The sequence below is a fragment of the Mustela nivalis genome, assembly GCF_964662115.1.
Source record: "Mustela nivalis genome assembly, contig: HAP1_SCAFFOLD_819, whole genome shotgun sequence".
Classification (NCBI taxonomy): Eukaryota; Metazoa; Chordata; class Mammalia; order Carnivora; family Mustelidae; genus Mustela; species Mustela nivalis.
Window position 1 is genome coordinate 25,030 of NW_028135845.1, and position 27,945 is coordinate 52,974.

Below are 27,945 nucleotides of genomic sequence, written 5' to 3' on the forward strand. Positions count from 1 at the left end.
CCCTTCCCCAGCTCTGAGCATCTGGGACCGCGCGGCCTAACTTCCGTTTCCGGGGAAGTCGAGGCGGCTTCCGGCGGCGTGACATCAGCGCGCTGGGTCTGGCGGGGAGCCGGGGCGAGAAGGGTCTACGCTGGCGGACGGTAACCGGGCGGCGGCGGGTGGGAGTGGCCGGGTGTGGCACCGCTGCCCCTCGGGAGGGAGGGACGACCTTTGTCTTACGACCCTGGCCAACACCGAACTGGACTTTAGCCCATCCTGTTGCGGAGCTTTTTCGGTTGCTTCTTCTAGGCCTTCACCCACAACCCTGGGATTCCTGTCTCTGGGGCGGAGGGTGTGAGTCGAGAGACGCATTCCAGCCTGCGCCACTGATCGGCTCTCTCTGACCCTGGGCGGGATATGACCTTTCGTGGGCTCAAGCTGCTTTATTTAGGAGATGGAAGTCGTATTCACGGGGATTATGAGCTCCTTCGGAGCTGGAACTGACTTTTATTAGTGTTACATACACTGTCGCCTGCCCGGGCACAGCGCAAGAACAATGTTAGGTGCTCTGCCTGCTTGTGTTGTTCTGGATCACACAGCCTCTGAAATCTAGTGAGCGCTGTTGATCCCCACTACCCACCCCTGTAAATTCCGCTGCCGTCCCCACCCCGCGCTTAGAGACAGGAAGTTTGGCTCACTGTTACAGATATTTCACAAATACCGTTGCCACCCCTTGGTTCCCAGATTAGATCGTGGATGTAAATCTTTTTTAAACGCATGATTCACTGTCCATTTCAAAGGAGGAAGATGGATACTCTCTTAGAAAGTTTTAATCATGGGCCTGGCAGTATGTTCTTCTCAAGTCTCCCAACAACTCTAGAAGAGAGGTATTAATTCTCGTTCTTACAGATGAGGACATTGATGCATAGGAGAATAAACTTGTTTTAGGCCATTCACCCTGTGAATGGTGAGGGCAAGAATTCAGACGCATATCTGTGGTTCCAGAGCCCCATGTTCTTAACTACTAACTGAAAAAGGACTAGATGTAGAAACATATTTGAATGTGTTCTTGCAGCCTCTGTTGGGGAATTGTTAACTCTATGAGGTGGCTGTTATCAACACAGATGGTCCCAAACCAAACATAGCATGCTGTGGAAATACTACTTCTCTGTCTCCTTTTCTTCCTTAGCATCTATGTTGCTTTTTAAATAATATCACAGTATTTACATCTGGTCCTCTGTGCCCATGTTATTCAATCCTTTTTTCGTCGGTGAATATTGATTCAGGTGTGTTGACTGCATATGGCGGTGTGGTTGTGTTGCCTTGTTATTCTTCTAGCCCTCAAAAGCAGGTGTTTTGTTTTTTGTTTTTGTTTTGTTTTTTAAAGATTTTATTTATTTATTTGAGGGAGAGAAAGTAGGAATGAGCCGCAAGGAGGGGCAGAGGGAGAAGCAGACTCCCTGCTGAGCAGGGAGCCCAATGAGGGGTTGGATCCCAGGACCCTGGGATCATGACTCAAGCTGAAGGCCGGCGCCCAACCCATTGAGCCACACAGGTGCCCAGAAAGTAGGTGTTTTTTAATTATGGTTGAAATATGAGGTGATAATGTTTAGGCATTATCTCTTTTTCTTTTCTGTACTGCTTTTAAAGGGACTGTCAGCATCTCTGAAGCACTGCCAACATGTCTGATGTTCAAGAAGCCACCAAGCAGCTCTTGGATGTGAACCTTCATGAGAACTGGAGGGCTAATCAAGTGACAGAAAGTGGTCCCAGAAGTGAGTCTGAGCACCTCCAAGTCACTATTGGAGCCACTGTACCTACTGGTTTTGAGCAAACAGCTGCAGATGAAGTGAGAGAGAAATTGGGGTCATCATGCAAAATCAGCAAAGACCGGGGCAAGATATATTTTGACATTTCAGTGGAAAGTCTGGCTCAGGTTTGAATGAAGCAATATTTAAAATAGTTTTCTAGAAAGGTCATTTTACGATTATTTTCTGCCTTACCCATCCCTCTTGAATTCTTTTTGCTTTTCTTTGCTCTGCCTCACATCTGGTGATTTTAAAGTCTTACTGCATTTTCCTTTCAGTACTGACCTGTAAGTTTGACTAGTAGGTTTTCTATAGTTTTAGAAGTAATCCTAATATTTCCTGAGAATGAATTTCACCAGAAAGAATCCTATGTGACTTTTGAAGAAATTCTGAATATCAGATGTCCATGAATTTATTTACTTTAACATTTAACTGAAGTTTAGACTTTGGTGGTGAAGCATAAAGGAGATATTTTTCTTTTAATAATATGTCAAGGAGATTCTTGCTCAGAAGTAATTAGGAACCACTGAAAGGGAAAAGTGCTCAGCAAACTGCCATCCCACTTGAATAAAAGCTAACTAATATCTCATTACCATGTAAGCATCATGAGAGCAGGAATTCTTTAGGTTTTCTTGGGCTGATACCTCCCAACTTCTTAGTGTCTGGCATATAGTAGACACCCAATAAATATTTGGGGGATGAATTGTCAAGCAGATAATTTCCACCCAGTATCTTAGTTAATAACCTCAGCTGCTTTGTGAAGATAGGGCCTTTATTATCCTCATTAATTATTAGGCTTAGGAATAAGTAACTTCTGCAGGGTCGCTCCGCTGGACCTCAAACCCTGTGCTCTTAACCACTGCACTCTACAGTGTACCCTAGGGAGCCATGAGGGAAATACGATAAAGCACCATTGTCTTTCTTTATCTTCCTTTCTCCCCTAAACCTGTGTTTCCCTGGTAGCCCTTCAAGCTATCCTTCCATCTTCCTCCTTACATTTCTTTAGGGGAATAGAAGCTAATGGGTAACCAAAAGCATGGGATAGTGGGGAGGCGGGAAAAATTTAAAGTACACATTATAGGTATTAGCTTCTTTAAAATGTATGTACGTAATTTTTTATATTTAAGTGTTGATAGTTCATGTGATTCAAAAGCTTTTTTAGGACTTTGTTTCTAACATTTTTTCCCCTTCTCCAGGTTCATTGTCTGAGATCAGTTGATAACTTATTTGTGGTTGTTAAGGAGTTTAAAGATTACCAGTTCAAAGAAACAAAGGTGAGTTTTCCCAAACATGGTAGCTGACTTTAGCCATCTTCCCCAAAGAGATTATTCCCACATTTTGCATTCTATCATTTAGCATTACTACCGCATAAATATTATAGAATACTGGGAGGATTTTACATAAAAATGAGAAATTTGTGACCGCTCATCCTAAAAGTTTTTATATTTTATTTTTTTAAAGATTTATTTGAGAGGGGGTAGAGAGTAGGGGAGAAGGGACAGAGGGAGAGGGAGAGAGAGAGAACCTCAAGCCAACTCCCCACTGGGTAGAGTCCAATGTGGGGCCTGATCCCATAATCCTCAGATCATGACCCCAGCTGAAATCAAGTTGGATGCTTTACTGACAGCTGCCCAGGCACCCCAGCCAAGAGTTGTTTTTTAAAAAAATCAATATTGTGAGTAGTGGGCAAAACAGATGGGAGAGGGTCAAAAGGTACAAACTTAAAACTCTAAAATAAATAAGTCCTGGGGGTGTAATTTATAGCATGATAACTATAACTAATGATACTGTACTGCATATTTGCACGTTGCTAATAGAGTAGATGTTAAAAAAATCTCATCGCATGATAAATTTTTAGAACTATGTAGGGTGATAGATGTTTACTAGACATTGTGGTCATTTCACAATATATACAATACTAAATCATCATGTTGTATACCTGCAACTAAAATAATGTTGTATGTCAGCTGCAGCTCTTTTGTAAAAGATGAAAGAATAACAAAAAATAAATTAATAAAAGTTAATATAGTAAAATATCGAATTGTATAAGAAATAAAATAGTTTTATTACAAAGAGGTATATACTTTAGATTAGTTTTGCTTATATATACGATTTCAAATAGAATTGCTTCCAGACTGTGAATCAAAGATTAAGTGACTGAATCATCTACGTATAACACTTCTCTCACAGTTCTGCTTTTGTCCTGCTTTCTTCTCTAACTTCACTTTTTTGAAAAATAAAACTAAAATAATATCTAAATACTCCTTCACTTCTTAAGACAATGGCTGTGTTTCCAATTTGTATTTAGCATCTGATTCCAAAATATTGATATGCTAACTAAGTTGAAGATTGAAAAATAGATTGCAGTAAAGCCTTAGTATTTCTCCACATTGTTTTTTGGCCAGGTTTCCAGAATCGAATGCTTGAAAACTTTCTTTCTGTGGTTTATTGCCTATATTAGAAACAATGTATTTTTAAATATGATATATTGCCTAGTTCTGTAGTTTTTTATTTATTGGCAACAGGTTGATTTCCAAAGCAAACCAATCGAAGTGATTTGAACTCACCAGTCTAGAAAAAATAAAACCAGACCTAAAAGAATTCAAGCTAAGAATAGATTAAAATTGTATTAATTAAAAATAATACTATAATACTATAATACTAGCATTATAACCCTTCAGACTTCTGATAGTCATTGTCAACTGAATCATATCAGTAAAACTGGAACATAACAGGAAGGCTACTGAAAAATTTTGCTCTTTAGTATTTGGAAATTTTAATAGCCAATTCTATACATGAGTAAATGCTAATAGGCATTTATAAAAACTATTAAAAAATTAAAAACCCTGTAAAGTTCCATCTTAAATTCTGGCCTTTGTTAATATTTTCTTAAATTCCTGTGTTTTGGCATCTTAGAGTTTGAATTATTTTGGATGGTTTTGAGCTCCATTCGGTGGTGAATTTGATACTATGTAATGGTTCTACATGAGCCAGCTTTTCAAAATTGCTTTGTAAGTAACTGCAAAAGAGTTTGCTGGTGGAAGTCCCAAAAGAAGAACAGCAAGGATTAAGGTAGATTTTCAGATCTGTGCAAGGGCATGTATGAGACCGTGAAATATTGTTAAGCCTTTCCCTTTATGGACTTAAATTGCAACGTATCCCCATACTCTTGTTTTTATTTTATTTTTTCGTGTGTGTGTGGGGGGGGGGGGGTTGGTTTTCTTTTTTTCCCCCATACCCTTGTTTTTAAATATTAGCTTCTTGCTTTCTGTTGCCCATCAGTTTCATTGTTTGTGGCATTATACTTTCCCATATCTTATAAGTAGCATGTTATCTAGTATTCTTATAGGTTTATAGAGAGAGATTCAGATATCATGAATTGATTAACCTATTTTAAAAAAAGGTAATATCTATGCTTTATATGGGTTGTTTTTAAAACTGGGTAATACATGTACTTCGAGCAAAATTGTAAAGATCCAAAGGATATGCAGTGAAAAGTGTTTGTTCCTCTATCTCCAAACCATCCAGTTCCCTCCCTGGAGGCAACAACTTCTACCACCAATTTCTTGGCTATCCCTCTAGAGATATTTTATAAATATGTGCATTTTATGTACTTAGACAAATTAAAGCATGCCATACATACTGTTTTGTGCTTTGCCTTTTCTCCTATATCTTGAAGATCATGCCAATGTCATGTTGGATTTCACTACATCATAATTTAACATTCTCATTTAGGACTTTAGGGTTTTTCATACCTTGCTTTTACAGTGGTTCAGCAGATATCTTTTATATATTCATATACCTATTCAATCTGTGGGTCATTTTTCTGTTTAAAAAGGTAGTTAATCTTACCAGTACTTACTGCTAAGTCAGAAATGTTTGGTCTTGGTTCTGTCACATTTATGTTACACACATTCTGCTTTTTCTTAGTTTAAGTTTCTCTGTGTGTTTTCTTTGCATTTTTACAGATTGTTTTATACTAGTTTGGAAGGTTTTGTTTTGTGCCGAAATCTGGCTATAAGGTTTCTAGCTGTTACTGTAACTACAACTTAAACTACAATTTAGTATTTTTTTAAATCCCTACTAAGAGCAGTGATGAAGTTGGCATATTTTCCACATCTCCCCTCCTTCCTTTTCACCCACCAGTTTTATTTTTTTCTTAGTGTTGACCCCTGTGCTTTTAAAATTTATTTATTTATATATATATTTTTAAGTAGGTGCCACACCCAGCATGGAGCCCAACATGGGGCTTCAACTCATGACCCTGAGATGAAATCAAGAGTCGGAAGCTTAACCAAATGAGCCACTGAGGTGCCCCAACCCCAGTTCTTTTAAATACATTTGCTTAGCAGCTTTAACTTCTGTCCTTTAATCTCTTCACAGAGGAAGATGTCAGCATCTTTTCTTTCCTTCCTCCTCCAACTAAATTCCAATTTGTGATATTTACAAATGACAGATTCTGCCTGTAGTCGTAATCCATTTTCTTTTTTTTTTTAAATTTAAAGATTTTATTTATTTACTTGACAGAGAGAGATCACAAGTAGGCAGAGAGTCAGGCAGAGAGAGAGGGGGAAGCAGGATCCCTGCTGAGCAGAGAGCCGGATACAAGGCTGTATCTCAGGACCTGGAAACTATGACCCAAGCCGAAGGCAGAGGCACAACCCTCTGAGCCACCAGGCACCCACCCCTGTTTTTTGTTTTTTGTTTTTTTTAAATCTCTTAAATGGCATTAGTTCAGAAATGATTCTTTTTCAGCTTTATGCTTGATGAATAGCTTTAAGTATAAAATTTGGAGTCATGCTTTTCTTCCTGAAAAATACCGTAGGCAGTATTCTTTTTTCTTCTAGCATTAAATGTTGCCATAGGGGTGCCTGGGTGGCTCCGTGGGTTAAAGCCTCTGCCTTTGCTCAAGTCATGATCCCAGGGTCCTGGAATCGAGCCCCGCATCCAGCCCTTGCTCAGGTCATGATCCCAGGGTCCTGGAATCGAGCCCTGCATCGGGCTCTCTGCTCAGCGGGGAGCCTGCTCCCCCGCCCCCCGCCTCTCTGCCTGCTTGTGATCTCTGTCAAATAAATAAATAAAATCTTAAAAAAAAACAAATGTTGCCATGGAAAATTCTGAAGCCATCGTTTTTTTTCCCCCTTATTTGTTGCTTTCTTTATATTTTTGCATCATGCCCAGATTTTATTTTTAATCTCTGAAGTTTTACAAGTTGATCAGGTTGTGTCTCATTGTCAATAATTCCTTGTCAAGACATGTCAGTTTATAGAAAAGTTCATATCCTCATCCATTTATTGAAATTTTTCTTGAATTGTTATTATTTTTTTAATTATGTAAGCTTTACACCCAGTATGGGGCTCAAACTCACAACCTTGAGATCAAGAGTTGCATGCTCTATCAGCCAGGCACCCCTAAATTTTTTTCTTTCATTATCTCAAATCTTTTTTTCACAGATAAATCAGTTATACATTTGTAGAATCTCTTGACTTTCTTTCATTTTTTAAGATTTTCTTTAATCTTTTTTTTTACTTTTTGCCCACTTCCATTGTATTTTCTTAACCTTTCTCCATATCCTTGTGTTTTCAGCAGTGTCTTTTGTATATTGTGCTTTCAGTATGGTCTTTATTTTTGCAGTAGTTTTATTTTTTATTCCTCTTGATTCTTTGAACTCTACAAGCTCCTGTTTCATCTTTTTATGGTGGCTTACTTCATCTTCTTTCTGCTTTTATATCTCTGCTTGCAGCTCTTATTTTACCAAGGCATTTCCTCATTCCATTTTTCTTCTATCATGTCAATATGTTTGATCAGTTTTCAACTGCTCTGTGGCGGTGTCTTTCTGGTCACTGTTTTTTGTCTGCTCTTTGTTTTTCTGTTCCTTTCCTCCTTTGTCCTTTCTTATGTTCATATAAATCTCATGCTGATAACTTTTGACGGTTGCTTAGCTGTGAAAGAGGAAGTTCCTCCTGGACCTGCTATTGATAGGAGGCTCCTGTGGGAGAAACCAGGAACTGTTCAGGCCAGCAAGAAATTCCCCTGCTTCACTGTTAAGTTCCTTCTGACAAAGGGTTGTAGGTGAATGAGGTCTCTCTTCCTTCTTTTTTTAAATAGCTTTATTGAGGTACAATTTCCATATTATTGCATAAATTCTTTTAACCAGTACTTCTCTCTAGCCTGAAGAGATCAGCAGCTTTGGGGTTATTTACAGTGTAAAACCTGTCTCAGCCCCTCTACCTTATCAACACAACAAATAGAGCCTGTCTGTAAGATTCCTTGTTTAGCCTCCATTTTCTCCCTTGCTTGTTCTTGGTACAAACCAAAGTCTAGAAAAGCTCCTTCTGTTGGTATACATACTTCTCTGCTATTCCAAAGAACAGTTTATTTGCTACAGCTTTGAAGACTGCTATAACCTTTATCTGAAATCTGTGGGCATTCTCCCTCTGGTGTCTTCCTGCACCTCTCTTTGACCCTCACTGCACCTGGGAATTCTTAGGTTAGATTGTTAAGTTATGGTTCAAGGTTTTAGGTATCGTGTAGATTCTGTTAGGATAAAGGAGGTATTTCTGTTTGGTGGTAGTGTTTAGAATGGTGTCTGGAGAGAGAAAGGGACTGTGTGAGTGTTCTCCATGACAATAAACCTCCAAGTCCTGTAGATGTCTTTTATAAAAGGGAAATAATTATAGATAGAATTGCCAAACCTGAAATTTACCATCATTCATCAGGTTTCAGTTAGTATCAGAACCTTCACTGTTCTCCATTTCAAGTCTCAGTTCCATCAGTGAACACTGATTATCTTTCTACTTTGATCATCAGTGGCATATACTGTCTGTACCAGCACTCTGCAATAGAACTTTCTTACTGGAATGTTTTAGGTCTGCACTGTCCAGTTCAGTAACCACTAACTGTCAGCATGTGAATGTGGCTAAAGTGATCGAGAAACTGAGGTGGGGCTTTTTTTGCTTTTGTTTTTGTTTGTTTGTTTGTGTTTGTGTTTTTGTTTTAAATAAGCTCTATGCTTAGTGTGCAGCTTGAACTTATTTTTGACCCTGAGATCAAGAGTCACATGTCCTACCACCTGAACCAGCCGGGTGCCCCTGAACTTTTCATTATAAGTCATTTTACATTATTTTTTAAAAATTATTTTTATTTTTTTATTTTTAAAGATTTGTATGTATTGGAGACAGCGCATGTGTACAAAGGGGAGAGGAACAGAGGGAGAGGGAAAAACAGGCTTCCCATTGAGCCAGGAGCCCCACCCACGGCTCAAACCCAGGGCCCTGGGTTCACGACCTGAGCTGAAGGCAAACACTTCACAACTAAGCTACCCAGGTCCCCTTATTTTACTTTCAATAGCTACGTGTAGCCAGTGGCTCCTGAATTGGACAGCATGGCTCTGCACCACCCTTTTTTCCCCCCTTGAAGATTATTTATTTATTTATTTGACAGACAGAGGTCACAAGTAGGCAGAGAAGCAGGCAGAGAGAGGAGGAAGCAGGCTTCCTGCTGAGCAGGGAGCCGGATGCGGGGCTCGATCTCGGGACCCTGGGATCATGACCTGAGCCAAAGGCAGAGGCTTTAACCCACTGAGTCACCTAGGCGCCCTAACACCACCCACTTTAACATTTAATCACATTATCTAGTAGCCATTTATTGAGCACTGTTTGTACGCCATGCACTGTTAGACGTGTAGCAGTGGTCAGGATATGTCAGGTCTTTCCACCCTACTTCTGAGAGAAGCTTTGATGGTGAACAAAACATAAGCCTAGTAACTTCAGATAATGCTAAGCTCTATAAAATAAAATGGAAAGTGAATGACTAGAGAGGACTGCCTTATGAAGAGCAGGTCTCTCTGAGGATATACCTTTTAAATTACTAATGAGAAGGGAGCAGTACAGAGACCATATGAAGCAAGTATCTTTGAAGTAGAGGTAAAAAGGCAGGGAGAGAGAACAGTTCTGAAGTGATACAAGCAAAATAGGCAGAGGTCAGATTATGTTGGGCTTATTTAAGGAATTTAGATTTTTTATGTGCGGTGGGAAGCTGTGGAGGGGCCTTAAGCAAGGGAGGGCATGATCTTTTTTTTTTTTTTAAGATTTTATTTATTTATTTGAGAGAGAACAGGAGAGGAGGATGGGTCAGAAGGAGAAGCAGACTCTTGGCTGAGCAGGGAGACTGATGTGGGACTTGATCCTGGGACTCCAGGATCATGATTGGAGCCGTTCAACTGACTGAGCCACACAGGCACCAGATCAGATTTACTTCTTTTTTTTTTTTTTTAGGATTTTACTTATTTATTTATTTTACAAAGGAATCACAAGTATGCAGAGAGGAAGGCAGAGAGGGGAAAGTAGGCTCCCCACTGAACAGAAAGCCTGACCTGGGCTTAATCCCAGGACCCAGAGATCATGACCTGAGCCTAAGGCAGAGGCTTAACCCACTGAGCCACCCAGGTATCCCCAGATTTACTTTTTTAAAAGACTCTGGGTACTATTTAGAAACTGGATAGAGGGGCACCTGAGTGGCTCAGTTGTTAAGCATCTGCCTTCAGCTCAGGTCATAATCCCAGGGTTCCGGAATCGAGACCCACATGGGGCTGCTGGCTCCAAGGGAAGCCTACTTCTCCCACTCCTGCTTGTGTTCCCTCTCTTGCTGTGTCTCTCTCAGTCAGATAAATAAATAAAATCATTAAAAAAAAAAAAACTTGATAGATACATTTTTCACTATTTCTGGTTTCTTTTTCTTTAAAAAAAATACTGTTTTTTAGGGGCACCTGGTTGGCTCATTCAGTGGCTCATGAGTTTGAACCCCACGTTGGGTATAGAGATTACTTTAAAAATAAGTAAAAAAAAAAAAAAAAAAAAAACAGGCCGCGCCGAGTTCAGTACAGCTTTGGCCGCCCCGCCACCTGGCTCTCGTATTCCTTGTTGTCGGCGGGCTCTGGGGGCTCCGCGCTGTGGCCGTTAGTCATGTCGGATTCTGGAACTTACGATCAGTCTGGGGGTGAGCAGCAAAGTTACTCTTCCTATGGAAATCAAGGGAACCAAGCTTATGGACAAGCACCACAAAGCTATTCTGGCTATGGACAAACTACTGATTCCTCATACGGACAGAACTATGGCAGCTACTCCGGCTATGGACAAAGCCAATCAGGTTATTCACAATGCTACGGTGGTTATGAGAATCAAAAGCAGAGCTCATATGGCCAGCAGCCTTATAATAACCAGGGACAGCAGAACACGGAATCATCAGGAGGCCAAGGTGGAAGAACGCCTTCATATGACCACTCAGACTATGGTCAACAAGATTCATATGACCAGCAGTCAGGCTATGATCAATATCAAGGTTCATATGATGATCAGTCAAATTATGGTCAGCAGCATGATTCCTATAATCAAAATCAGTCCTACCATTCACAAAGGGAGAATTACAGCCACCACGCACAAGATGACCGTCGTGATGTGAGTAGGTATGGAGAAGATAATAGAGGATATGGCGGGTCACAGGGAGGAGGTAGAGGGCGTGGGGGATATGACAAGGATGGAAGAGGTCCTATGACAGGATCAAGTGGTGGTGACCACGGTGGCTTCAAAAATTTTGGTGGTCACAGGGATTATGGACCCAGACCAGATGCTGATTCAGAATCTGATAATTCAGATAACAACACAATCTTTGTGCAAGGACTTGGGGAGGGTGTGTCTACAGATCAAGTGGGGGAGTTCTTTAAACAAATAGGAATTATCAAGACAAATAAGAAGATGGGAAAACCAATGATCAATCTGTATACAGACAAGGACACAGGGAAGCCAAAAGGAGAGGCAACAGTGACATTTGATGACCCTCCTTCAGCTAAGGCAGCCATTGACTGGTTTGATGGAAAAGAATTCCATGGCAACATCATTGAAGTGTCTTTGCTACCAGAAGACCTGAATTCATGAGAGGAGGTGGAAGTGGAGGTGGGCGACGAGGCCATGGAGGATATAGAGGTCGTGGAGGCTTTCAGGGGAGAGGTGGAGACCCCAAAAGTGGGGACTGGGTTTGCCCTAATCCATCGTGTGGAAATATGAACTTTGCTCGAAGGAATTCCTGCAACCAGTGTAATGAGCCCAGACCAGAGGACTCTCGTCCCTCGGGAGGAGACTTCCGGGGAAGAGGCTATGGTGGAGAGAGGGGCTATAGAGGCGGTGGGGGCAGAGGCAGAGACCGAGGCGGCTATGGAGGAGACAGAAGTGGCGGCGGCGGCTATGGAGGAGATAGAAGTGGGGGCGGCTATGGTGGAGACAGTGGGGGTGGCTATGGTGGGGACTGAGGAGGTGGTTACGGCGGGGACCGAGGTGGCGGCTATGGAGGAGATCGAGGCGGCGGTTACGGAGGAGATCGAGGCGGCGGCTATGGGGGAGACCGAGGTGGCGGCTACGGTGGAGACCGAGGCGGCTATGGAGGAGACCGCAGTGGCGGCGGGGGCTACGGTGGAGACCGAAGTGGCGGCTATGGAGGTGACAGGAGTAGGGGCGGCTATGGAAGCAAAATGGGAGGAAGAAACGACTACAGAAATGATCAGCGCAACAACCGACCATACTGATGACTGTTTTGAATGTTCCTTTGTCTCTGACATGATCCATAGTGAAATTGCCAGAGTTTTGCCTGCTGCTTTCCTCGTGGCCTCTTCTTGGGTAGTGAAATTAAGTGACATTTGGATTTTTATTTGGGTGGGAGGGCTGGGACAGTTTTTCTTTTAGAAATGTCCATTAAAATTTCCCCGTTTAGTTTCCAACCTCCTTTCCAACCCTTGAAGCTAAGTGCGTTGTAAAATATTGCCAAAATGGAAAGTGTTTTGTATTACTGCAATAAAGGCTGCTTGTTTTGTGGAAAAAAAAAAAGTAAACAAAAATTTTTTAAAAATTACTTTTTGGGGCGCCTGGGTGGCTCAGTTGGTTAAGCGGCTGCCTTTGGATCAGGTCATGATTCCAGGGTCCTGGGATGGAGCCCCGCATCAGGCTTCCTGCTCAGCAGAGAGCCTGCTTCTCTCTCTTCCTCTGCCTGCTGCTGTGCTTACTTTTCTATCTCTCTGTCAAATAAATAAAGTCTTAAAAAAAAAGTTACTTTTAAAAGTAGTATGTATACATAGCACAAAATTAAGAAGTCAGTCAGTGAAAGGTAAATTTCCCTCCCATTTTTCATCCACCCACTTCCCCTCCCTAGGGGTAACCATTTTTAATAGTTTCTGATTGCTTACATTTTAATCTTAAAACCCAACTTCTGATCTACAGGTCTAGTATTATTCTTCAGTTGCTTAATTTGTGTTTATCTTAAATTTCAATGAAATTTTAATTTCCTTAATTGTAGACATTATCTTATTTCCTCTTTTGTTCTGTACTTCTACCACCCCCAGTGTAATGATTAATGTAGTCTGTAGACAAAGTGTAGGGATTTATTCAGTGAAGGTGATGAGAGAGATGTATGGATTTTATTCTCTGTCCTTTATAGGAAGAAGTTCTCAAGGATTTTGAAGAACTGGCTGGGAAGCTTCCGTGGTCAGACCCTTTAAAAGTATGGAAAATTAACACCAGTTTCAAGAAAAAAAAAACAAAGCGCAAAAAGATAAATCAGAATTCAGGTAGAGAAAAGATTGATAATGGACAAGGAGACAAAAAAGATGAGAAAGAGGATAAAAAAGGATTCACTAATAATACCTTAGATTCCCATATCTTAGACTATTATGAAAATCCAGCCATCAAGGAAGAGATATCAACATTAGTAGGTGATGATTTGGCATCTTCCAAAGACGAGAAGGATGAAAAAGAAGAAACTCATCCTAAAGTGCTGAAGTTTAGAGTCACGTGCAACCGGGCAGGAGAGAAACACTGCTTTTCCTCAAATGAGGCTGCAAGAGATTTTGGGGGTGCTGTTCAAGATTATTTTAAGTGGAAGGCTGACATGACCAACTTTGATGTGGAGGTACGTACTGGCTCTGATTATGATGATTCAAGAAGGCCATCAGATAGGTAGCATTTTTAGCCTAACCAGTTTTATGATCAGCTAAATTGTGGCCACAGAGCTAATAGGGTGTGGCTAACAAGAGCATGGGCTATGAGACAAATCTAGATGCAGATTTTGACTCTGCAGCTGCTTAACTTTGGACAAGATACTGTCTGAGCCTTTGTTTCAAATGGAGCTAGCAGTGGCATATACTTCTAAGTATGTCCTGAAAGTTAATTGACATAATACATTTTGGGTATTTGGTGTGATACCTGCTAAAAACTAAGTGCTCAGTAGATGGGAAAGATTAAGACTTGAGTTTTTTAATCTAGTACTTTTTTTTGAAATTTTTGTTTTTGGTTTTTTGGTTTTTTTTTTTAAAGGTTTTATTTATTTACTTGATAGAGAGAGATCACAAGCAGGCAGAGAGGCAGGCAGAGAGAGGAAGGGAAGCAGGCTCCCTGCTGAGCAGAGAGCCCGATGCGGGACTCGATCCCAGGACCCTGAGATCATGACCTGAGCCGAAGGCAGCGGCTTAACCCACTGAGCCACCCAGGCACCCTAATCTAGTACTTTTTACATTATGTGGACTTTCAGATTATAAAATCCAACCAGAAATAAAGCAGTTATTTTGTATTTTGTGTCTTGGTTGTAGAGTTTTACTATAAAAAAAAGTGGAGTACATTTATTTTTTATTTTTTATTTTTTTAAAAGATTTTATTTATTTGTCAGAGAGAGAGCAAGCGAGAGTGAGCACAGGCAGACAGAGTGGAAGGCAGAGTCAGAGGGAGAAGCAGGCTCCCTGCGGAGCAAGGAGCCCGATGTGGGACTGGATCCCAGGACGCTGGGATCATGACCTGAGCCGAAGGCAGCTGCTTAACCAACTGAGCCACCCAGGCGTCCCTGGAGTACATTTTTAAAATAAACCCCAACCTCCTAAAATCAGGACATCATTGCTAATATTCATCCTACAGGCAGCTCTTCCCTTTCTTAAATTCTGCTAGATCCATAAATGTAGATGCCTCTTTTTGCGTTCTTACTCTCCTTGGTCTCAGTCTTCTGCTAATCAGGTGATTCACATGTGGGCCATGCTTAGTAGTCTTTGAATCTCTTGATCCATGTCAGGTCCATAGCACCTGACATTTTCACCAAGAACTCATTTTCTGTTGCTTTTGGGACACCTGAATCTGGGGCAAGTCACTTACTCTCTCTGTACATTTTTCTTGCATATCAAATCAGAAGAACAATTCCCCATTCCTTTTTTTTGATGTAATAGCTGTTACAAGAATGACTAGGCTAACTAGAATAGTAATGTCCCGAAGTTAGCAGGGGGGCTCAGAGCACAGATTTTTGAAGCCACACTGCCTGGATTCAAATCCCAACTTCAGTGGGACTTTGGATAGTAAGAGGACATCTCTGCCTCAATTTCCTTACTTTAAAAGGAAGATAATAATACCTAACTCACCTGGGGCACCTGGGTGGCTCAGTGGGTTATGCCTCTGCCTTCGGCTCAGGTCATGATCCCAGGGTGCTGGGATCAAGACCCATATCGGGCTCTTTGCTCAGCGGGGAGCCTGCAGAGAGAGAGAGCAGCCTGCCTCTCTGCCTACTTGTGATCTCTGTCAAATAAATAAATAAAAAATCTTAAAAAAAAAAACAACCTAAACTCACCTGAAAGCAGTGTAACATTGTGTGTAAACTACAATGCAACAACAACAAAAAAATAAATTGAAAAGATAACTAGCTCGGAGGATGTGAATATGAAATGAAGTAGTGAATTTAAAGTAGAGAACAATGGCTTGCATATAAGAAGTGCTAGGTAAGTGTCAGCTGGTGCTCTTGTTAAGATCATGTTATGTGGAAGACGAGGATGTGTGATACGTGAATAGTTTATATTTCACCATGTGTTAGAAAAACAGGACAGAAAAGCATTTCATAGGCATTATTAAGTGAGTCAAATTTAAAAACACAGTAAGAAAATAATAGGTGATAAAGCAAATATGACATGTGGTCAACAGTTGGTTAATCTAAGTGCAGGGTATATTTAGGAGTTACTATGCAAGTGTTCTAGTAGCATTTCTATATGTTTGAAACCTTTTCCAAAAAAGTTAAATTTTTTTTTAATTTTTTCAATTTATTTATTTTCAGAAAAACGGTATTTATTTTTTCACCACACCCAGTGCTCCATGCAATCCGTGTCCTCTATAAGTTAAAACTTTAAAAAAATGTGTGTAAGCCATAAACCTACAAAATATGTTGATATTATAAAAATTCAGGGGATATCTGCTTACAGTAACTTATAGTAAATAAAAAGAATAAAACGTTTTAAAATTTAAGAGTGCATACTAGATGATTTATTTATATGAAGTTCAAAAAAGAAAACTAATTTGTGCTGGTGGTAGTCAGATTAATGATTACTTTGGGTGGGTACTGACTGTCGGAGGACAAGGCGGGGAGCCTTCTGTCCTGTGCTAGAAAGACTGTATATCTTTTTTTTTTTTTTTTCCTTTTTAGAAATACTGTATATCTTTATCTCAATGGCAGTTATACAGTATGTATAAGTAAAAATTCCCTGTTGTTGTATGTTTGGGATTTGTCCACTTTATGTAAAGTATAGCTCAATGATAAGATAAAAAAAAATTTTTTTTTTAGAAGATACGTTTGCCACCAAACCAGCTCTACAGGAAATATTGAAAGGGGTCCTCTAAGCAAAGAGAGAGCCTACAAGTGGTAGATCAGTAAGGAGCAGAGACAATATACAGTAACAGTCACCTTATAGGCAATACAATGGCACTAAATTCATATCTCTCAATAGTTACCCTGAATGTTAATGGGCTAAATGCCGCAATCAAAAGACACAGGGTATCAGAATGGATAAAAAAACAAAACCCATCTATATGTTGCCTCCAAGAAACTCATTTTAAGCCCGAAGACCCCTCCAGATTTAAAGTGAGGGGGTGGAAAAGAATTTACCATGCTAATGGACATCAGAAGAAAGCAGGAGTGGCAATCCTTATATCCGATCAATTAGATTTTAAGCCAAAGACTGTAATAAGAGATGAGGAAGGACACTATATCATACTCAAAGGGTCTGTCCAACAAGAAGATCTAACAATTTTAAATATCTATGCCCCCAACGTGGGAGCAGCCAACTATATAAACCAATTAATAACAAAATCAAAGAAACACATCAACAATAATACAATAATAGTAGGGGACTTTAACACTCCCTCACTGAAATGGACAGATCATCCAAGCAAAACATCAGCAAGTAAATAAAGGCCTTAAATGACACACTGGACCTGATGGACATCACAGATATATTCAGAACATTTCATCCCAAAGCAACAGAATACACATTCTTCTCTAGTGCACATGGAACATTCTCCAGAATAGATCACATCCTTGGTTCTAAATCAGGACTCAACCGGTATCAAAAGATTGGCATCATTCCCTGCATATTTTCAGACCACAATGCTCTGAAGCTAGAACTCAACCACAAAAGGAAGTTTGGAAAGAACCCAAATACATGGAGACTAAACAGCATCCTTCTAAAGAATGAATGGGTCAACCGGGAAATTAAAGAAGAATTGAAAAAAATCATGGAAACAAATGATAATAAAAATACAACGGTTCAAAATCTGTGGGATACAACAAAGGCAGTCCTGAGAGGAAAATATATAGCGGTACAAGCCTTCCTCAAGAAATAAGAAATGTCTCAGGTACACAACCTAACCCTACACCTAAAGGAGCTGGAGAAAGAACAAGAAAGAAACCCTAAGCCCAGCAGGAGAAGAGAAATCATAAAGATCAGAGCAGAAATCAATGAAATAGAAACCAAAAAGACAATAGAGCAAATCAACGAAACTAGGAGCTGGTTCTTTGAAAGAATTAATAAAATTGATAAACCCCTGGCCAGACTTATCAAAAAGAAAAGAGAAAGGACCCAAATAAATAAAATCATGAATGAAAGAGGAGAGATCACAACTAACACCAAAGAAATACAAACTATTATAAGAACATACTATGAGCAAATCTACGCCAACAAATTTGACAATCTGGAAGAAATGGATGCATTCCTAGAAACATATAAACTACCAAAACTGAACCAGGAAGAAGTAGAAAGCCTGAACAGACCCATAACCAGTAAGGAGATTGAAAAAGTCATTAAAAATCTCCAAACAAACAAAAGCCCAGGGCCAGACGGCTTCCCAGGGGAATTCTACCAAACATTTAAAGAAGAACTAATTCCTATTCTCCTGAAACTGTTCCAAAAAATAGAAATGGAAGGAAAACTCCAAACTCATTTTATGAGGCCAGCATCACCTTGATCCCAAAACCAGACAAGGATCCCATCAAAAAAGAGAGCTATAGACCAATATCCTTGATGAACACAGATGTGAAAATTCTCACCAAAATACTAGCCAATAGGATTCAACAGTACATTAAAAGGATTATTCACCAAGACCAAGTGGGATTTATTCCAGGGTTGCAAGGTTGGTTCAACATCCGCAAATCAGTCAATGTGATACAACACATCAATAAAAGAAAGAACATATGATACTCTCAATCGATGCTGAAAAAGCATTTGACAAAGTACAGCATCCCTTCCTGATCAAAACTCTTCAAAGTGTACGGATAGAGGGCACATACCTCAATATCATCAAAGCCATCTATGAAAAACCCACCGCAAATATCATTCTCAATGGAGAAAAACTGAAAGCTTTTCCGCTAAGGTCAGGAACACGGCAGGGATGTCCATTGTCACCACTGCTATTCAACATAGTACTAGAGGTCCTAGCCTCAGCAATCAGACAACAAAAGGAAATTAAAGGCATCCAAGTCGGCAAAAAAGAAGTCAAATTATCACTCTTTGCAGATGATTATGATACTATATGTGGAAAACCCCAAAGACTCCACTCCAAAACTGCTAGAACTTATACAGGAATTCAGTAAAGTGTCAGGATATAAAATCAATGCACAGAAATCAGTTGCATTTCTCTACACCAACAACAAGACAGAAGAAAGAGAAATTAAGGAGTCCCTCCCATTTACAATTGCACCCCAAACCATAAGATACCTAGGAATAAACCTAACCAAAGAGGCACAGAATCTATACTCAGAAAACTATAAAGTACTCATGAAAGAAATTAAGGAAGACACAAAGAAATGGAAAAATGTTCCATGCTCCTGGATTGGAAGAATAAATATTGTGAACTTCAAGCTCTATTACAAAGCTGTCATCATCAAGACAGCATGGTACTGGCAGAAAAACAGACACATAGATCAATGGAACAGAATAGAGAGCCCAGAAATAGACCCTCAACTCTATGGTCAACTAATCTTCGACAAAGCAGGAAAGAATGTCCAATGGAAAAAAGACAGCCTCTTCAATAAATTGTGCTGGGAAAATTGGACAGCCACATGCAGAAAAATGAAATTGGACCATTTCCTTACACCACACACAAAAATAGACTCAAAATGGATGAAGGACCTCAATGTGCGAAAGGAATCCATTAAAATCCTTGAGGAGAACACAGGCAGCAACCTCTTCGACCTCAGCCGCAGCAACATCTTCCTAGGAACATCGCCAAAGGCAAGGGAAGCAAGGGCAAAAATGAACTAGTGGGATTTTATCAAGATCAAAAGCTTTTGCACAGCAAAGGAAACAGTTAACAAAATCAAAAGACAACTGACAGGGCGCCTGGGTGGCTCAGTGGGTTAAGCCGCTGCCTTCGGCTCAGGTCATGATCTCAGGGTCCTGGGATCGAGTCCCGCATCGGGCTCTCTGCTCAGCAGGGAGCCTGCTTCCTCCTCTCTCTCTCTGCCTGCCTCTCTGCCTACTTGTGATCTCTCTCTGTCAAATAAATAAATAAAATCTTTAAAAAAAAAAAAAAGACAACTGACAGAATGGGAGAAGATATTTGCAAACGACATATCAGATAAAGGACTAGTGTCCAAAATCTATAAAGAACTTAGCAAACTCAACACCCAAAGAACAAATAATCCAATCAAGAAATGGGCAGAGGACATGAACAGACATTTCTGCAAAGAAGACATCCAGATGGCCAACAGACACATGAAAAAGTGCTCCATATCACTCGGCATCAGGGAAATAAAAATCAAAACCACAATGAGATATCACCTCACACCAGTCAGAATAGCTAAAATCAACAAGTCAGGAAATGACAGATGCTGGTGAGGATGCGGAGAAAGGGGAACCCTCCTACACTGTTGGTGGGAATGCAAGCTGTGCAGCCACTATGGAAAACAGCCTGGAGGTTCCTCAAAATGTTGAAAATAGAACTGCCCTACGACCCAGCAATTGCACTACTGGGTATTTACCCTAAAGATACAAATGTAGTGATCCAAAGGGGCACGTGCACCCGAATGTTTATAGCAGCAGTGTCCACAACAGCCAAACTATGGAAAGAACCTAGATGTCCATCAACAGATGAATGGATCAAGAAGATGTGGTATATATACACAATGGAATACTATGCAGCCATCAAAAGAAATGAAATCTTGCCATTTGCGACAACATGGATGGAACTAGAGCGTATCATGCTTAGTGAAATAAGTCAAGCAGAGAAAGACAACTATCATATGATCTCCCTGACATGAGGAAGTGGTGATGCAACATGGGGGCTTAAGTGGGTAGGAGAAGAATAAATGAAACAAGATGGGATTGGGAGGGAGACAAACCATACATGACTCTTAATCTTACAAAACAAACTGAGGGTCGCTGGGGGGAGGGGGGTTGGGAGAAGGGGGGATGGGGTTATGGACATTGGGGAGGGTATGTGCTTTGGTGAGTGCTGTGAAGTGTGTAAACCTGGCGATTCACAGTCCTGTACCCCTGGGGATAAAAATACATGTTTATAAAAAAAATTTTTTTAAAGTAAAAAAAAAAAAAAGATACATTTGCTTTTTTTTTTTTTAAGATTTTATTTATTTATTTGATAGAGGTTACAAGAAGGCAGAGAGGCAGGCAGAGAGAGAGAGAGAGAGAGGAAGCATAGCAGGCTCCCTGCCACGCAGAGAGACTGATGCAGGGCTTGATCCCAGGACCCTGGGATCATGATCTGAGGTGAAGGCAGAGGCTTTAACCCACTGGGCCACCCAGGCGCCCCAAGATAAAAAAATTTTAATTAATAAAGTTTAGTAACAGTGATGTGTAAACAATCCTAAAACTTTTATTCTTTTTTTAAGGTTTTATTTTTAAGTAATCTCTACATCCAGTGTGGGGCTTAAAGTCATAACCTTGAGATTGAGAGTCATGTGTTCTACCGACTGAGCCAGCCAGTTGCCTTTATTTTATTCTCTGTTTTAATTCTATAGGTTCTTTTGAACATCCATGATAATGAAATTGTTGTGGGCATTGCATTGACAGAAGAGAGTCTCCACCGAAGAAATATCACACATTTTGGACCTACAACTCTTAGATCTACTCTTGCCTATGGGATGCTTAGGTAAGAGAATGAGTTTGCCATCTGGATTAAAGTGACACTTTTGGGGGCGCCTGGGTGGCTCAGTTGGTTAGTTAAGTGTCTGACTCTTGATTCAGCTCAGGTCATGAACTCAGGGTCCGGGGATCGAGCCCCATGATGGGCTCTGTGCTCAGCGGAAAATCTACTTGAGGATTCTCTCTCCTTCCCTTTCTTCCCACCCCCCACTCACCCACCCCTGCACTTGCACTCTCTTTCTCTCTCTGCCCCTCCTGCTCGAGCATTCTCTCTCTCTCTCAAATAAATAAATAAATCAGGGCACCTGGGTGGCGCAGTCTGTCAGGTGTTTGACTGCAGCTCAGGTCATGATCTCAGGTCAAGAGGATCAAGCCTCTTGCCAGGCTCTCCACTCAGTAGGGAACCTGCTTCTCCCTCTTCCTCTCTCCCCTTCTCCCTGCTTATTCTCTTTTCTCCCCTCTCTTTTCCTCTCTCTCTCAAATAAATAAATAAATAAAATCTTTTTAAAAAATAAATCTGACACCTTGATTTGAATTTTCCTTTTATAACACTTGAATTTTTTGTGAAGTACTGTGTTGGAATTTAGTGGATAAACAACAGAATAAAAAGCTAATGATCTGTTTCTTTTGTATTTAGTGGTGATTCTTTGTAATCCTGAAAATATCACATGACTACCATCTCCATTTTCTTGATTTTAAAATGAAAACAGTAGTTTTCATCTGCCTCTGAATATTTCTGTTTACAAAGTATATAGTGTATGTTAGGAAATAAAGCAAATTTTGCTGTTTTTCATTTCTGTGCCATGACACAGATGAAAGCAGAGATTTTTATATTTTTAATTTTTATTTATTTATTTTAAGTAATCTCTAAGCCCATTTTGGGGCTCAAACTCACAACCCAGAAATCAGGAGTCACATGCTTTACTGGCTGAGCCAGCCAGGTGCCCTGAAAGAAGAGATTTTTAAAAATGTGTATAATATGGGGTGGGGGGCAAAAAATGTGTATAATATGTAAGTAAACACAGGGAGCTTTTACTAATATTTTTTAAATTTGTACTCACAGCATCTCAGGAACCATCCAGGATTTTCCACTTTTTCAAGCGCAAGACCTAGCTTTCTTTCTCATTTGTCCTTTACCCTTTTATTGGGCGCTTCTTCCCACCTCTAGGACAAGTTGTCTTCTCTAGGTTTCTGTTCTCCAGACTGCAAAATGGGTTTGATGTGAGACTTAAAGGATTGTTTTTAGTGAGGAGTAAATGTACAACTGTATGCTTAATACCGGTTACATAGTGTCTGGTATATGCTGGTATTAATTGTTTATTATATTTCCTTCTCTTCCAGTCTTTGCTTCCTCTTTCACTCTACTCATCCATGGAGTTACAGTTCAGCACAATTGGAACCTATCCATACAATGACAGTAATAGAATACTGGGCCCATTTGATAAAGGAACAGCTCCCAGTCTTCCTTCATTGATTTAACAAACATTTATTGTGTATTGCCAGGCATTATGGTAGGAGCCAGGAACATGGAGAGTTCTTTTGGGGGCAACTATTAGAAACCTATGTAAGCTAGTTTAAGATTTTTTTTAAAAACCTGATGATCGGATAGGAAGGGGTATTTATAGGAAAGATACTGAGAAATCTTGGGTCATCTGCAGAAAAACTGAAGGGCTGTTAAAAAGATTAAATGAGATAATGCATGCAAAGAGCTTAAATCCATGACTTGGCGAATACTGAGTGCTCAAAGTAAAGCAGTTATTTTGGCAAGGTTTTTTAAAATTGAATTCATAAGGAAAGGAATATTAAATGTCTAATTGCCAGTAAACTTATTATTGATACTTACCAATACATGTTTTACTTGAAACACAGTTGAGTTTTTTTTTCTTACGGAATACACGTTTATATACAAAGTAACACTATGTGTTTTCTAAAGACATGGATTAATAGATGTACATGTATGTATTGAAAGATCTGGAAGCTATATTCCATCTGTCACTGAAATGTGATTTTGGATGAGTCAGAGGGTACTTTTAGCTGTATGTAATTTTTTTGTAAGTTCTAGTATATAGACTCAATCTCTTAATTACAAATTGATTTTTAAAATGAATATTGATTGGTGTTCCTTAATGCCAGCATTAATAGGTCCTTGATCTTTATAGCTTCAGGAATAGTCTATGTGAAAGCCTCAGCTATTGATTGAAGTCTTTTCATATAGGCTGTTTTCTCTTCTGTAGGCTCTGTGCTCCTCAACCTACTGATATAATTGTGGATCCGATGTGTGGAACGGGAGCAATACCAATAGAGGTAATAATGTTTCTTTACCTTTTAGATAAGCATGTGGTACAACTAGAATATTCTAGAACTAATGGGCATATTACACATGATGAAATCATTACGGTTGGGTCAGTGGACCCCATTTGAAAGAATTGCACTAGTTAAAAAAAAAAAAAAATTTTTTTTTAAACTTTATTTATTTATTTGACACAGAGCAAGGGAGAGTGAAAGAGAGAGCAAGCACAAGCAGGAGGAATGGCAGGCAGGGGAGAAGTTGGCTCCCCGCTGAGCAAGGAGCCTGATGATGTTCCCTGGATGGAGACCTGAGGTGAAGGCAGCCACTTAACCAACTGAGCCATGCAGGTGGCCCAAAAAATAAAAAAAATTGCACTAGTAAAGCTGGGATTTTGTGTGAAGGGTATAACCACTTATTACAACTAGCTAAGAAGTGGTAGATTATAAGTGGTGATTACTCAGTGGATCACAGAGAAGGCTAAGAGAAACTGTTAAGTCCCTTTTCTTTTCTTTCTTTCTTTTTTTTTTTTTAAGGTTTTATTTATATATTTATTTGATAGACTCACAAGCAGGCAGAGAGGCAGGCAGGAGGGAGGGGAAGCAGGCTCCTTGCTGAGCAGAGCCCGATGCAGGGCTCAGTCCCAGGAATTTGAGATCATGACTTGAACTGAAGGCTGAGGCTTAATCCACTGAGCACCCAGGCACCCCAGTAAGTCCCTTTTCTATAAAAGACAAGCTGGTAGACTTGAAGGGATAAGCATAAACTGGAAGAAGGTGTTCCATCTCTATAAAGTGAGATTATGCTGCTTAATCCACATAGGCACTTGGGGGAGTAAAAATAGTTTTAAAATGGAGAAACCTATGAATCTTGTTTAGATTTTTCAGGAAGTCTAACATGGTTACACACAAATGCTCTTAAATAGTTTTCAAAATTACTGTGATACTCAGAGGACTCAAAAACTGCTTAAAGCAAAGCAAGAAATAGAAAGGCATTTTTTAAGTGAAGAACATTTAAGAACATTAAGTGAAGGAGAGTCTCCTTGAATCAGTATTATCCAAACTTTAACAAAAATTTGGAAGAAGGTGCTCCTCTTTGAAATTGCTTAAATTTATTTTTTAAAATTGCTTAAATTTTAAAAAAATTGCTTAAATTTATGAGACATAGTAATTCTTATATAGAGTATATTTAAAGCCAGTGAGAATAAGCTACAAGGAGATCAGATTCTGTGAGTGGGCAGAAACTGGACAGAAGAACAAGTCCAAAGCAACCCAATTATATTGGAAAAATAATCCAAACTGCAATTAGAAAATGACATGTGTCATCTGGAAGTTAAAAATCCTAGAAGGAAATCTTGGTAGTCTAGATGACTACTGTTCTCTGGTAGTGTGAGCTAGAGAAATTTACTCTGACTGCCCACAGAGAAAACGCAAGTTGTTAAGAATTCAAGGAACAAAGCATTAAACCATGGTGTACCTGTGTCTTAAATAGAAGGGAAAGTCGCCACATGTCAAGAAATATACAACAGAGCTAAAGAGAGTCTAGAAGAGCCCCCACCCCCCCGCCACACCAAAAGATACGGATAAAGGTTGAGGCATTTCCATTTAAGAGTAGACATGAGAGAGGCACCTGGGTGGCTCAGTGGGTTGAAGCCTCTGCCTTTGGCTCAGTTCATGATCCCAGGGTCCTGGGATCGAGCCCCGCATCGGGCTCTCTGCTCAGCAGGGAGCCTGTATCCCCTTCTCCCCTTCTCTTTCTCTGCCTACTTGTGATCTCTCTCTGTCAAATAAATAAAAAATATCTTTAAAAAAAAAGTAGACATGAGAATGTTAATATAGAAAAATATTTTAAAAAACATAGATACATGGTCAGAATGAATGAAGTTATGAAAGGAATTGACAAGATATGTATCTAGAATTGTTCACGCAAGTATAAAATAGTGATCTGAATTCTTTTAAAATTTGAAGTACTACAAAACTCATCTCTTGCAGAGGCTGAAAATCTAAACAGATTTAGATGAAAAAAGTGAGTGTTGGGGAATCAGAATCAATTGAGAGGCTTTCATCAAAATCTGTAGGTCTCTTCTACATCCCCTCTAGATCACCCTCAAGTATGTGGGCAAAAGAAAAGACAATGAAGCCTTGTGTTCATGGATTTGAGTGTGTATTACTGTTTACAAAGGAAGAGGTACTTGTTCCTCATCCCTAAACAGAGGGCAAAACTTGCCTCTGCTTTCGTATCAGAAACCTTCTGTGAATCTAGAACATTGTTCATCCTAGGGTAGGGTGTTACCTCCCATTCCACAAATGACATGTAACGTTGGTATTTATGTTCTGTCGACATGTTTTTGACTTAACATTACAGAATCTTTTCAGGGATGTAGCGGTGATCATTCAGAAGCTTAATGCAGTGTATATTACATTTTATTTAGAAATTTTCAAATACCCCTATATATATATATATATATATGTATATATATGTTATACAATTTATATATAAAATCTTGTAATGACAAAAGGATATAGGTTGGTGACTTTAATTTTGTTAGGTTTTTAAACCATGGTTGTATTTCAGGTTTGTAATGCTTACTATGTGCCAGACACTGCTGCCTGAGGGTTTGAATAAAATATCAGACTTGTCCTTAGAGAGATTCCTTGAAAGGCAGACAGGTATAGAAATAATTAAAAAACAAGTGCAGTGACAGTATGTACAAAGTGCTTTGGGTTGGGGAGGCAAATGAGAGACAGCTTGGAGAGTTGGGGTTGATGTGAGAGTGTGACATTTGAGCTTTGTCTTTTCAAGCAAGGGGAATAGCAAAGTTCACAACATGCAGCATTCTACCACTTTAGAAAAGCATTGGATTATTAGATTGGATTGTCTCTCTTATTGGCAATCAATTGAAATGATTATCCCTTTAATCATTTCTGGGTTTTGGGGGGTTTTTAAATTTTTGTTCTGTTTTGTTTTGTTTGCAGTTTGCTACTTTGGTTTTAATATATACTATTGTCTTTTAGGGGGCTACTGAATGGTCTAACTGTTATCATATTGCTGGTGATAATAATCCGTTGGCTGTGAATAGAGCAGCAAATAACATCTCATCTTTATTGACCAAGAGCCAAATTAAAGAAGGGTAAAAATTTAAAAGATTTTGTAGCATTTCTTAGACTTAGATGGTCACTTTTTATACTGACATTATGAATTAATACCTCCATTGTGCTGTGACATTGTAACTAAAATGAACATACTGTGAGACTCCATTAAATTTTAAAGCCATTTATTGAAAATAACTTACAAAAACATGTTTTTAACTATAATTTCTCCACCTAGTGCAACTGTGTTTATTTGTCTTCCTTTTTCTTATTTGTGTATCTTTTTTCTTACTTAGTGGAAAAATACTGTGTTGATTCATTTTAATTTTATAAAATCCCACTTTGAATATTTTTAGATTTTTATATTCCTGTCTTTTAAATGACTGCATATTTGTGTAGAAATTTCCTCTATTACTTGGCACTCTAAAGCAGTCTTAAGAGTTGAGGAAACCTGAAAGCCACATCCACAGTACCTAAATGTCCTATAGGACATCCTGACCAATGGTCTTCCAGTCTGTATCACTATCTCTTATGGCTCTGTCTCTGAAGGCTGTCAGTTCTAGCTTTGCACAACTTGGAGTGCTAGTCATAAAACTGAATTCCTCTCTGTACCTTCTGTAGATTTGTTTTAGACCCATTTGGATCTATAAAGAAAAATCTTAGCTCTGTGTCACACAATGCTTGACATCAGATCTTTGAAGGGCTACCAAAACTCCTCCTCCTCCAAAATCCTCTCTCCTGCAAGCCAAATATTTTAAGCCCCTTCACCTGTATCCTTTCTGTGCACTGGAAGTCCACTGGGGTCTGGGAAATTTTTTGTTAAAGTATCTTAAGCCCTGGCCCACTACTCCAAGTTACATTCAGTGATGCAAGTTATGCCAGCCTTTCACTGTTGCAGTTTCATCGGTCTTTGGAAGAATTGGTTTAAATGTCACTTGGTCTTCTTATCAGAGGCCTCATAAAATTGTTTCTGTGAAACAATTAGGTGCCCTTATTTTATATATTGCCCTTAGATAAAGATACCCTGTATTTTCTTGGAAAGTGGCAGGAGTGGGTAGTGGTCATTACATTTGTTGAACTGTACAGATGCTTGATATCCTGAATATATAGCCCAGGGAAGTAGATATATCCCATGACTGGCCTTAGCAAACCTAGAAGCAGCTGCCTCCATAACCCTTAATGTGAGGTTTATATCTAAATAGAAATCAGTGGTTTTAAAAAATATATATCTAATTGATGCAGATACTCCTATTTATTACTTACACATGGAATCCTTCATATTATTTTATGTCTATATGTTGGTTATTCTCTTTACTAATTTTTTTTTATTAGAATCACCGGTGC

The 27,945-nt window shown here is 39.5% G+C and overlaps 2 protein-coding genes and 1 long non-coding RNA gene across 3 annotated transcripts in view; all 3 read left to right on the forward strand.

The window, feature by feature from the left end:
* The first annotated feature begins 57 nt into the window (after positions 1-57).
* THUMPD3 (THUMP domain 3 tRNA guanosine methyltransferase) overlaps positions 58-27,945 on the forward strand; it is a 30,726-nt gene continuing 2,838 nt past the window's right edge. Inside the window, 8 exon segments of the mRNA XM_082750232.1 lie at positions 58-140; positions 780-866; positions 1,630-1,915; positions 2,984-3,061; positions 13,269-13,739; positions 21,102-21,232; positions 23,460-23,529; positions 26,527-26,642. Of these exon segments, the coding sequence (XP_082606358.1) occupies positions 1,661-1,915; positions 2,984-3,061; positions 13,269-13,739; positions 21,102-21,232; positions 23,460-23,529; positions 26,527-26,642 (1,121 nt within the window). The 5' untranslated portion in view covers positions 58-140; positions 780-866; positions 1,630-1,660.
* On the forward strand, positions 3,269-5,429 carry LOC309857518. Its single transcript, XR_014307743.1, has 2 exons — positions 3,269-3,430; positions 4,895-5,429. It is a non-coding gene; the product is annotated as an uncharacterized lncRNA (long non-coding RNA).
* On the forward strand, positions 10,662-12,672 carry LOC309857515 (TATA-binding protein-associated factor 2N-like). Its single transcript, XM_082750231.1, is given in 3 exon segments — positions 10,662-11,687; positions 11,690-12,087; positions 12,091-12,672. Coding segments are annotated over 3 exon segments (1,608 nt in total). The 5' UTR covers positions 10,662-10,750; the 3' UTR covers positions 12,364-12,672.